Source organism: Apis laboriosa, unplaced genomic scaffold, assembly GCF_014066325.1.
Source record: "Apis laboriosa isolate Shangri-la unplaced genomic scaffold, ASM1406632v1 scaffold112_cov148, whole genome shotgun sequence".
Lineage (NCBI taxonomy): Eukaryota > Metazoa > Arthropoda > Insecta > Hymenoptera > Apidae > Apis > Apis laboriosa.
The window spans coordinates 2,185,561-2,198,501 of NW_025220865.1; the positions used below are offsets into that span (position 1 = coordinate 2,185,561).

The following is a 12,941-nucleotide window of genomic DNA, read 5'->3' on the forward strand; positions in this document are numbered from 1 at the left end:
TTCTTGGATCCCAGTAGCAAATTTATACAATGAAATATAATGAAATATATTTTCATAAGGCGAGATTTATTTAAAAACAGAAAGCAACGATTTATTCGCTTTTCACAATACGTACAACTTTCGATCAAAAGAATCTTTAATAATATGAAACAAAACATGCGTGTACAATTGTAATACGACTCTTCGACTGAAACATTGTTTGAAAGGAGGCGGAGGGAAGGAGGGGAGAAATAATTTGATCGAAACTGCAACGTTCGTAAATAACGAGCAACCGTGGTCACTCGTAAAGCCGATCTGTTATCAGTCCGGTTCAAAGAAACAAAAGCGAGTAGTTACGATGCCAATGGAGGGGGGGGGGGGAGAAGAAGAAGGGAAGAATCTCGATAAAATTTCTAAAAACCACGCTTCTTCCATTATTTTATTTTTATCTCTTCGATAAAAATTTGTAATCACGATTCAAAAAATTCTTCTTCAATTACTCCATTTTTCAAATTTATCGAAGTTAGATTCAAATTAACGACGATTCGAAAGGGGAATCGAACAAGTAAAAAATTAACCAATATTTCATTAGCATTGGGAAAATATCTAACAAAGTAGAAAATCAAACTCATCGTTCGTCCATTGATCTATTTCTTCATTTATATTCTCATTCCATTAACTAAAAAACGAATTCTTACGGATTTATTTTCCCAAAAAGTTACTCGATCGAATATTTTCAAAAAATAGAAAAAAATCGATCTCAGAATTTTTTTTTCACCCACCAACTTCATCTTGGAACACTTTATTACCAAAAACCTCGTTTAATAATGCATCATCGCGTCAACAAGTTTATAATAAACCTCGTGATTACGAAGGACCGTAAATAAAGTCGGCGAAGTATATACATCACGCGATAAGGGGAGGACGAGAAAACCCCCCGTTTTCGAATAGCTGATTCACCCCTCCGCCCCCTGCACACGCGCCCCACTCCCTTTAATGTCCCTTAACCCTTTTGAGCCGTTTAATCTCGACGGTAAAGAGATTTGCCAAGGCCATCGCGATGAAAATCGCTAATGCAAATTCACTTAATCACGGGACCCTTAGTCGGCTTTCTGGCAACCCGCAAGGGGTGACCGGATCGCTTTCGATTCGAGAGCGAATATCTTTGAATCCTAGAAGAATTACTTTTTATCGACCGAGCAGCGATGGAAGGAGAGAATTAAAAATCTGCTTTTAAATACACGTTCTCTTTTCTCTAGAAATAAATTTTCTGTGGAATTGATTCTTGCGTCTGATCATTCTCCAATAAGAATTTTGTCCTCGATCTTTTATTGGATTGTAAAAAAAAAAAAAAAAATATTTGTGAAATTGTAATTATTCTTTTAATATATTCGGAGAAATATATTTATCTTTAATTATTTGGATTATTAATTAAATAGAAGATAGTTCTCTGTGAAATTAGTTTTTGAAAATTGAATATATTTTTTTTTTTTTTTTTTTTTACCTGCTGTAAAAGTGCTATAGAAGGCAAGTTTTATTCATTATTGGAGGGGTCTCGAAGAGCAAAAAAGAAATTTATATAATAACGTTCCATTGCACAGCTTATGCCGATTTTGAATTTTCATGGAACTTGTGAAACTTCGAATTACAGCTGATAATGGCAGTGAGAAGGTTGTTAGAGAATTTCGAGGGTATTGGAATTTTTAATTAAACTATGAATCGTGATGTCTGAGTTTAAAATGAAGAGATAAAGGATATAGAAAGTTATAATTTTTCTAAGAAATTAAGTTTATATGTATATATATCGAAATTTATCACGCGTTATTTCGATTATTATAATTAATTATCCTCTGGATAATTATTATAATTGATTCAAAGGAGAAAAGTAAAAAAAAAGGAAGGAAAAAATGGAAAAAAAAGGAAAACATGATTTAACAATAATGCTTCGATGTTGAATTTATCGTATGCCAAAAACTCGAAGATTTTTTTGATTATCAAAACCGAAATTCGCTTAAAAGTAAACGATGCAAAATTTGCGTGGAGATCCCAATTTGCGAGTACGTAATTTGCACCGTGAATATACCTCAAATACAAAGATTATTGAGAAATTTTCATTTTCGCAACAATTTTCCCTCGATGCACAACTTTATTAAAACTGGATATTTTTTAAATTGATCGCAAACGGAAGTAAAAATAATGATGCAAAATTCTATATTCCTCTGTAGAATTCAAAATTCATTGAATAGAAATTTCGTTTAAACAGAACTTTAAAATCAATTTCTAAAATCCCTCGTCATATTAATAATTTTAAAAAATTATTGCAAATAAATGTTTCTTATGACGTCTTTGCAAATATCAAGATCACATGTAACGTTCTTCATATTTTTCATTTTATTTTAATTACATTTAATTTTTTCATTCTTTCTGAGAATATAAATGACAATATATTTTTTAACATGAAACACAGAATCGTGGATAATAATTCCATTATTTTTCATTTTAATTAGATTTAATTTTTCCCTCAATTTTCTTTATAATATAATAATTTTGCTTATATAATTCCAATTCTTGTTTATTTTCAAATCTTTCGTTATTTCTTCTATTATTTCTATCTATGAATAACAAATAACGACATTTTATTTAACATAACAACATGCTTCGATATCATGCTCACAGATAACACAATTTCATTATGATAATACATTTTTTATTTTATTTTATTTTCAAATCAGATCTCTTATTCTTTCACTATTTATCTCTGGAAACAGTTCATTTTTACGGTTCTCAGGATGATTGATTGAAAATCCAATGAAATGCATCGAATTGTTTTCATTTTACGGGCAAGAGAACCAATGATGAAAATCAACAAACAGGTGGACCTGTCGTGACACCCGTCAACTCGCCATTTTGTTAACTCGGTACACCACACTTCGGTACACCCCGCCTAATCCACGAAACTTTCGGCTTAATCTTCGTTTAAACTTGAACCAAGCCCAATTTCGAGCATTTGGCTTTATCCACGGATTAATGTTTTCAAACGAGCTGAAGGAACTTACGCCATTGTAATTGAATGTTTTGCGCCAACCACAGTGATCCTTAAACCGAGCGAACCGACGTTTGAATTTCCCGCGCGAAAATCACTCAGGCTATTACAACAGGCTATTATCTCTCGAGACCCGAAATCAGTAAAAAAAAAAAAAAATTTAAAGATATATTACACACTTCATTTTAAAAATTTAGCAAAAATAAAATATTTAATGTTTATACAAAATGTATTTAACTCATTAAATATTTTAAAATTAATTTTGCGAAGGAAAAAAATGTTGATTTTTTATTGTGGTTGATTTTTAAAAATGAAAAGAAATGTTATTAGTAATTCGAATAATTCTTATTTGCAACAATATATTTATATTTAATATATTTAATCTGTACGAAAACGTAAATAAGATTATCACAATAAATTCACGTTCCAGAATATAATATTTAATAATCAAGAACAAAGATATTAAATTATCAATATTAACTCGCGATATTAATTCGGTATAGAGAAGTATATGGGATTAAACGAAGGGAAATTATTCGAGCAATGCATTTCTTTTTTCTTTTATTATTTAATTAAAGGAAAGATTAAAGATTTTCGATGTGCTAATCAAACAATATAATCAAAGAAATTCCATTCTCATAAATTCTTAGTTGAACCAACATGTTAACCTCAAAATTTCTTCCTCGAGATACTGTGCTCTCATGGCTTGTTTCTTGAAGTATCTACACATAGTTTCGCAAATCGTATTCGTAAGGTATATAGCGATCTCTCGTCTCGTGTCAATCGATAAATCAACAAATAAATTCGAAATGACGTAATATGTGTTTCGAACAAGTTTCGAAATATAATACAGAAGAATAAAATTGATAGTATAATAATAGTATCGATAGTATTTATCGTTTTTCATCTTTATAAAAAATTATTTTTCATTAAAATTTAACTAGAACTTTTAAATCAAATCAAGTTGATTTCAGTTTCACATATTTTTTAAAATTTTTACATCACCAACGAATCGTTAAAATAAAAAAATAAAAATAAATTGTAAAAAAAAATCTTTATTTTTATTTTATTTTATAATAATATTTAAAAATAATCAGAAAAGTAGGTCATACCATGGAAAAATTAATAGAAAGTAATATTGTATTGTAAATTTATAAGATACGTACCTTTTTTTCACTAGAATAACACTGAGCTCAACGAAAATTAAAAAACTAAAAAAAATCTTAACAATTCCAAGAGAATATCCCCAGGAAGAATGAAATTCACCTCAACTTACGATCTAATTACTGACACACGGAGGGCGCCAGCTGGTGTGGCAGAATAAAATTAAAACTTGCAACTCCATCGAGACTCATTAATCTGCGTCTCGAGAAGTCTGAGGCCATCGTCGAATCGTTTCTCAACATTGCACATTAGTCATTACTATAAATATTCGATGTGAGTGACGTAAGATCTTAAAACAACGATTTTTAATTTTTAAGATCGATATCCAACATTTATTAATAAAGAAGTAAAGAATAATTATATGATAAATAATTATTATTCTAAATAATTTTATGTATTATTTTTATATTATAAAGTATCATGAATAGATGAAAAAAGTTTAAAAAAATAGTTATTTTAAAAGATAGTTATTAAAAAAAAAAGAAATATGGTAATTAATACGATTTAAGGAAATCAGCTGTGATCTTGACATAGGTTAGACAGAGATTATCTTCCTTCTTCTTTATTAAAAAATTATTAAAATGTTTTATTAATGTTACGTAGATTTGTTCCAAAGTTGTGAAATATTGAATTTACGATAATTAATGTTCAAAACATTGTTAATAATTTTTATTTAAAATGATTAATTAAAGCTTTTTTTAAAGAAATTAAAAAATAGATTATATTTATAAAAAAAATATGAATTATCAATTTCTACTTAAGTTTTCACCAATTGCGCTTATAAAAAATTCAATTTTTTGCATAAAAATTCGCAATCTGTTAATTACTTTATCGTGAGATAAAAAGGATTAAAAATCGCTGTTCTAAAGTACAAGAGTTGGACAATGGATGGGACGATAAATTTCGAACAGTTTTAGAGGTCGATCTGTACCCAGTTGGAAAAAAAAAAGTTAGGGGCAGGTAGCTAGAGGTGAACGTGATCATTACTCACCGACTGGCCAGAACCTAATGGCATTGGCCGCCTCTAAAAATCGATCGCCCTCTTTGAACAGGAAATGATCGTCTATCAGTTGTTGTTGGGTTATCTTGTCCATCTTGATCAAACTGTAATAATTCCCCTTCAGTTCGTCCTCTAACGTGTTCAAGATTTGTTGCAGCTGGAAAAAAAAAAGAAAAAAGAAAAAAAAATAAAAAAAGAAAAAAAAGGAGGAGAAACACAAGTGGAAAAAAGATATAAAAAGGGAGAGAAGAAGAGGAGATAAAAGAAAGAGATTAAAAGCAGTACACAGATTAGAAAGGACATTCGCAGAGCCTTTGGTTTTGCTTGGGAAATTTATATAGTTCACTTCTGTTCAGTGAACAAACAAAGCGGATAAAACGCGATTAGAAAAAGCAATTATATGCCTTAACGGAGGAGGATTTTCGAGCTAGCAGGAATCAATTAGCTACGTGCACGTTGTGCGCCTTCATTTAACATCACTGACGCGAAACACACCTTTACACCTTCGTGTAAAGACATCGACCTTGTTTCTTCCTGCCTTCTTTATTGTATTTTCGTTGCTGTGTTTTTTTGTGTGTGATTTTTTTTTTGAGAATATTTTTAAATTTGTGGAATTTGTCGAAAGGCTTAAAGATTTCGATGAAAAATAATTTTAAATAACATTATGAAGTCCATTGTAAGTGAGTACGTGTCTAGATGTTCATGCTCTACTCTTTGTCTCTAAATTCTAATATATTTCCACTATCAAAAAAATACAAAATCTTTTAAAATTTATACAAATAATTTTCTATTTACACATTTTAAATTTTAGTAAAAAAATCGTTCTATTATTCCCAAAAATCCATCTGAATATGTTGTCTTTTATTAATTCAAATAGAGAGAAGATTATTCTTTCTCATACTTTTGCCTTCAAATTATAATAGTATATCTCTACCATACTATAAAAATATGAAAATTCTTAAAATTTGTATAAATTGTAGTCTGCTTTTTTTTCATCACAAAAATATAAAATCTTTCAAAATTATACATTAATTTTCCACTCACTATTATTTCCATAAGATATATAAAGCTGTGCATATTTTTTATTAAAATTAGCACAAATCATTAATTCTCCTCCATTCATCATTATTTCCACATTTTCTTTGCTTTCAAATTCCAATAACACATTACCACTATCTATCAAGTCTTCCAAAAACTTAAACTTATATTTATACAAAAAATACAAATCCTATCTACCTAAAATTGGCACAAATGATTAATTCTTCTCCATTCATCATTATTTCCATATTTTGCTTCCAAATTCCAATAACACATTACCACTATCTACCAAGTCTTTCAAAAACTTAAACTTATATAAATACACAATTTATACAAAAAATACAAATCCTATCTATCTAAAATTGGCACAAATGATTAATTCTTTTCTACTCACCATTATTTCCACATTTTCTTTGCTTCCAAATTCCAATAACACATTATCACTATCTACCAAGTCTTTCAAATTAATATAAATACATAATTTATACAAAAAATACAAATCCTGTCTACCTAAAATTAGTACAAATCATTAATTCTCCTGCATTCACCATTATTTCCACATTTTCTTTGCTTCCAAATTCTAATAACACATTACCACTATCTATCAAGTCTTCCAAAAACTTAAACTTACATAAATACACAATTTATATAAAAAATACAAATCCTATCTACCTAAAATTGGCACAAATGATTAATTCTTGTCCACTCACCATTATTTCCACATTTTCTTTGCTTCCAAATTCCAATAACACATTATCACTATCTACCAAGTCTTTCAAAAACTTAAATTAATATAAATACATAATTTATACAAAAAATACAAATCCTGTCTACTTAAAATTGGCACAAATTAACATCTTCATCATCACTAACACCTGTCTCCCTTATTAGCTCAAATAGGAAAGAAATCAGAGAGATCTGACTTATATATACCTTCGTCTCCAACTCTTGATAGTGAGACTTGGTCATTGTTGGATTCAACGGATAACCGTTGACCGACCTCGCGCAACGGATCCTCGTCGAGATGATGAACTCTTCCCCGGGATCGAGGTTGCCCAACTTGTCAGGGTCGCCCCAGTCCAACAGGGGGTGCACGTCCTCCGGCGTGAAGCCTTTGTGATACTCCTCGATCACAGGATTGAACAGTGGCGCGAATACGGTGTAAGCGTGCTGGTCAGGGGCGTATATACCAATGTTGGAATCCAGGTTCTTCAGGCCTGATTGTATCACGTCCATCAAGGAGGATTCGGTGTTCGTCAAACGCGATTTGAGCATGTTGAATATCTGTCTGGTCAAGTGTTTTTTCAGCAACGACTGGCTCTCCATCTTGCTGAAATTTTCGTACGCCTCGTCGAGGGCTTTCACCCGATCGTCGAAGGGGCTCATGAAGCCTGGTTGGACCTTCCTCTCGCACGCGCACAGACGCTTGTCGCACATCTTGCTGGGTAAATCTAGATGTGGATTTCGATTATGGATCGATTATGACATACTAGGATTTTTTTTTTTTTTGAATTATGAATAATTGCTTGATGATCTTGATGATTTTGGGAATAAAATTAATAAATGTGTATGTGAAATTTTAAATTTTAATTTTATCTTTGTACATCTTATGGAGACCTATATAATCAAACATTGGGAAAGATTTTGATTTTATTCGGAACTTTTTGAATGGTAAATAAATGGAGCGTGCATAGAGCAATTTCTTTTTTAATGGAATAACACTTTTCAGAGAATGAGGTAGGAAATATTCGGTGGAATTGTACTTGAAAATTTGTGAGAATAATGAGAACTTCGAAATAGATTTATACAAACTTTTACAATAACATTTCAATATTTCCAAAGAATTTTTTCAAACTTTATATTATTTATTATATAAAATAACCGATAACAAACTCTTACGTTTCGATATTTCAATGCACGTGTGTTAAATAATTTGAAATATCGTTTCATTTCAAAAAAAAAAAAAGAAAAAAAAAATATTATGATAAAAGTAACACATTTCAACATTTTCCAAAAGCCAATCGACGATCCCTGGAACGGTTGTTGTTGCACCAACTACTCACCCCCGAAAGAAAGAGAAAGAGGGAGAGAGGTCTCGAAATCGTCACATTCGCCTCTTCTTCTCGAGCCCCTGATTATTCCGTCCTCCTAACCTTTACGCCTGTGTCGTCTGGACGTCTCTCTATCGCTTTCCACCCCTTTACGCCTCTCCTTCTCCTCCCCTTCACCCGCGCGCCTCTACGCGGAGCATCCCCCGGAGCGTCGAGTTTTAATTACACATATTTTTTGCGCGAGCCGCACTCGAGCCGCACACCGGTATGCGCCAGGAGGGCCCTACACCTAGGCGACGTGAATATTCGGAATTTTGACGGACCGCTCGACGCTTCTGGCATTGCCATCTCGACGCCGAGCGACCGCGAAATCTCGTTTCCCGCTCGTCGCGAAAAACCATCCCCTCCCCCTCCGTACGAATGCCAAGTTCCTTCGAATGCGAATAATTTTCGTCGTATGTATATATATATATATGTGTGTGGTCGATGGATTATTTTAATTTTGAAAATTTTGGATTTTGTGTTTTTTGATTTGTATAGATAGGTTAAGTATATTTACGAGAGGAAACGAAGAGGGAAAGGAGGAGAGTATTGGGATACGATTATGTAGTTATAGAAATAAGTTGAGTAGAAAAGTTTAGTTTGATTATGTGTTATTCGAATTATATAGAGAACGTTAATGAAAATAATTTTCGATGAATAATTTTTGTCTCGATCGATAATCTTTAGAAATGGATTCTCCAAAGATGGGTATATTAATATATTCTAGATTGTGAAATGGTTTGATGGGATTGGGATTATGGAGAAGTAAATTGATTATTAAATATTGAAACACGTTTTAGAGAATGGATTCCAGAGAGAAGAAGATAAAGAGGAAAAATTTCGATCGAGTTTATTTATCGAGTTATGAGCAATTGAGGATGGAAATGGAGCGAGACTAGCGAACTCTGTCGTCGCCTCGCTTAATCTAACGTGAAATTAAATAATTTGATGAAATAAGTAAATCTCAAACGAGATTATTTTGTAACAAATTTTGTGCTTTTAAACAATGGAGATCTCCAAATATTTTATATTGTGATGGAATGGTTTGAAGTTGGAATTAAAGAAAAATTGATAATAATTGAAATAAATTAAAAAAAATTATTAGAATAAGAATTTGATTACACGCGTTATTTGATACAAATTATTACATGGAGTGTTAACACTCGTGGAATAGATTTAGACAATAGATTCTATATATAAAATAAACGGGAAATATAAAAATTTCGAAAGATTGAGGTTCATTCATTATAAGGTTAATTGAAATTTGCATTGGACGATGCAAGATGGTGGTATGGACGAGGATAGAGCTATTTTGTTCATTTAAATATATTCATTTCTTTATGAGATGACTTAATTGAAATATCCATATTTTATTTGTGATATTTCCACGTGGAATTAGAATCGATTATTAACCAAATTGCACGATAAATTTAGCCATGTTAAAAACACGCGTATAATTCCATCTAAATATCGAAATTTCCATCGAAAATAAAAATTTCTAAATATTTAAACATTTCGTTAAACGAAACAAATTTCATAACGAAAATTTACAATTTTGTCCCGTATAATTATACGTTAGAAATAAAATATGATATTGTGAAAAAATATAAACAAAGCAAAAAAAAAAAAAAAAAAAAACAACAATTGTTATACCAAACAATTATTATACTAAATATTCGTGATAATACGTTTCTTAAATTACGTGTTAATAAAATTAAATATAATAATAATTTAATTGTAACATGATAAAAATAATGAAGCAACGAACAATGCGAGAAAAACAATTATTATGCTAAAAAATATATTCCTAAAGACAATTATATTAGAATTAAAATTTTACACAACTTCATTAAAATGTAATAATATATGAAAACATAAAGTTAACAATGCAAAATACGTATTATGCGAAAATTTCATATTTCGTTCCGCCCTTTCTACCTACAGCACATTACATCTACGGAAGCAACTAAATTCAACCAAAGAAACAAAAGACGTTCTCGTTGCACAGGATCCGCGATTAACAATAATCTTGGCGCGTTTAACGTATTTATTTTAAAAGGAATTGGTCGTAACGGTCGTAATTAAGGGGGAACGCACACGTGAGACGTAAATGAAAGAAGAAGAAGAAGAAGAAAAAAAGAATAAGAAGAGAAGAAGAAGAAAGAAAAAGAAGGGAGAGGTATCTTCCACGTGGTTTATTTGGTGCACAGCTGGAGCATATTATATATTACGAGGCTATCATAAGTAATGCTTCCAAGTCCCTTCAGTAATAAAGCAACGCATAGAGACACGTAGACTCGCGTATTTCAAAAAAACAGTGTTGTTAGTGTTCCACTTATTACACACGGTGAGAAACAATAAGCAAATAAATATCTTCGAGAGAGGAAATTAAATATATATAAAATTAAACTATTTGAAAATTTCATGAAATCTAAATAAACTCGAGTATAATATATCCCATTATACGATTTCTTTGAAGTATAAAATTTTTAATTATCTATGCAGAGAGATTTTGTTTTGGCGAATTAACGCAGGGAAATAATTTTAAATAACCAAACGTTTAGGAATTTTGGCATAGGTAAACAGATATGATCGAAGTATATAATTAAAGATTTATTTGTATTGATTTTCAAGAAACGTTTTCTTTTTCTCAAGAAAAATAAAATTTTAAGAAAAGAAAGAAATATTTTTTCAAAATTTATTAAAATTCCATTGAATTTTATCTCACAATTGAATTGAGAAACGAATTGTTGTTAAGAAGATTGTATGACCATTGTATGGAATAATATAACGAAAGTATTCAGAAATATTTTTTCTCTCTTTTTTTTTCTTTTTTTCTTTTTTTTTTTTTTTTTTTTTTTTTTTTTTTTTTTTTTTGCTTCCATACTAACCTCGATAGCTTTTTATTTATGACGTTTCGAATGTGTTTTGAATTTCGTCCGACGAGCCGGACTTCCGACATCGCCATTCCAATCGCGAACAACCGTGAAATCCTGTTTCCGGCGTGCTATCGTTTTCACGTGTCGCGAAAATATTTAATCCCTCTCTCTCTCATTGCTCAAAACTTCTCTCGAATCTCACTCTGACAGGTGTGTTGATTATTTTTTTTTATATCGATAAACGTTTAAGTTTTATATTAAATAATTCGAAACATTATTTGAAAATTTCATGAAATCTAAATAAACTCGAGTATAATATCCCATTATACGATTTCTTTGAATAAAATTTTTAAAAAGTTCTTTCCATTCAACGATCAATTTTCATATCCTTAAAAATAATCTTAAATATATAATCTTTTTGTGACAACAACTAGAACTTTCCTAAAACTTTTCAAAAAAAAAAAAAAAAAANCATACAGTGCAAGGAATTAAAATAACTCTATAGTTTTTTTTTTATAATTTAGTATAATTTAGTATAATTTTATAATTTTTATAATTTAATAACTCTATAGTTTTTGAATACTTTTTTTTGTTTTTAATCTTTAAAAGAATTTTCTTGCAAAACGACATGTTCAAATACTTTCTTAAATCACTACACGTTTCAGTGAATATTAATTATTTATAAGGATTAATGAAAATTAGATCCTTTTATTCCCTTCGCTCTCGTCAAAATATATAAATATATATTCCATATTTCCATATTTGGACATTATGGATAAGATGGAAGACATTCTAGACAAATAGCGAGATTCAGCATTGGTTGTGTATGTATCCTCTTTGGAGAACTCGGTGAAATTCTTCCAGCTAACTGTGAAGCGTTTCTTGAAAAGCTTCGCCCTTTCTCCGATCTTCGAAACATTTTCAATTTACGCCACAATTTACAGAGACGTCTTTTACACGGATGCGGCAGTATACCGTGGTACGGCCGATATCCTGACTCTACCATGTCCGGACGTCCGGGCGACGCCAACAAATAGTCATGAAATTCTATTTCCGACGTGGTTAAGAAGGGAATGCAACATTCTACGCGACCTCAATCGAAAGTGATTGGAAAGAGGGAAATCTGCTTTTTAATTCCGACTGTGATTCCAAACGATTAGAACGATTTTTTTCAAGAGACTTATCAAAATTTTAATTTTAATTTTATCGAGAATGCGAGGAAAGGAAACTAAAAGAAGATTTCTTTGATCGATAATTTTGACGATTCCATATTTTTTTTTCATCGAAATTTCGAAAATTTTAAACACTTATCCTGATACGATAATTTTGGTTTAATTATATTCGAGGAAAATTATAGGGAAAAAGTAATCGTTATATGGAAAAATTTTTTAGTTTGATTGTGATTGGGTAATTCGAAAATTTTAATTGTTAATAACATTAATATTTAATATTATAATTCGTTTCATAACTCGGTCGAGAATATGGAAAATTAAGAGGTAAGAAATTTGAATCTAATTGTAGCTTTAAATGGATAATTTTAGTTTCATTATATCGAAAATTTTAATTATTAATGGAATATTCTACGAAAAAAAAAAAAAAAAAAAAGAAGAGAAGAGAATCTTGTTCTGACGAATTAATTATTAATTCACCAATCTGACGAAGATAATTTGAAAGAAGGAAATCTGATCGCAATTCTTTTTGTATTCATTGTTACATCATAAATTTTTAATTGTTAATGGCATTGA

The 12,941-nt window shown here is 30.4% G+C and overlaps 1 protein-coding gene across 7 annotated transcripts in view; it reads right to left on the bottom strand.

The window, feature by feature from the left end:
* Window positions 1–12,941, bottom strand: part of LOC122711753 (arginine kinase-like) — a 60,526-nt gene that overhangs the window by 6,077 nt on the left and 41,508 nt on the right. For 6 of the 7 annotated variants that reach the window (XM_043930826.1, XM_043930790.1, XM_043930817.1 and 3 more), the window contains 2 exons: window positions 7,158–7,675; window positions 5,178–5,343 (listed from right to left, as the gene is read on the bottom strand). In XM_043930826.1, the coding sequence (XP_043786761.1) occupies window positions 5,178–5,343; window positions 7,158–7,661 (670 nt within the window). In that variant the 5' untranslated portion in view covers window positions 7,662–7,675. Of the gene's footprint in view, window positions 1–5,177; window positions 5,344–7,157; window positions 7,676–8,287; window positions 8,466–12,941 lie in introns of those variants that run through there. The other variant, XM_043930800.1, reaches the window with a different exon arrangement.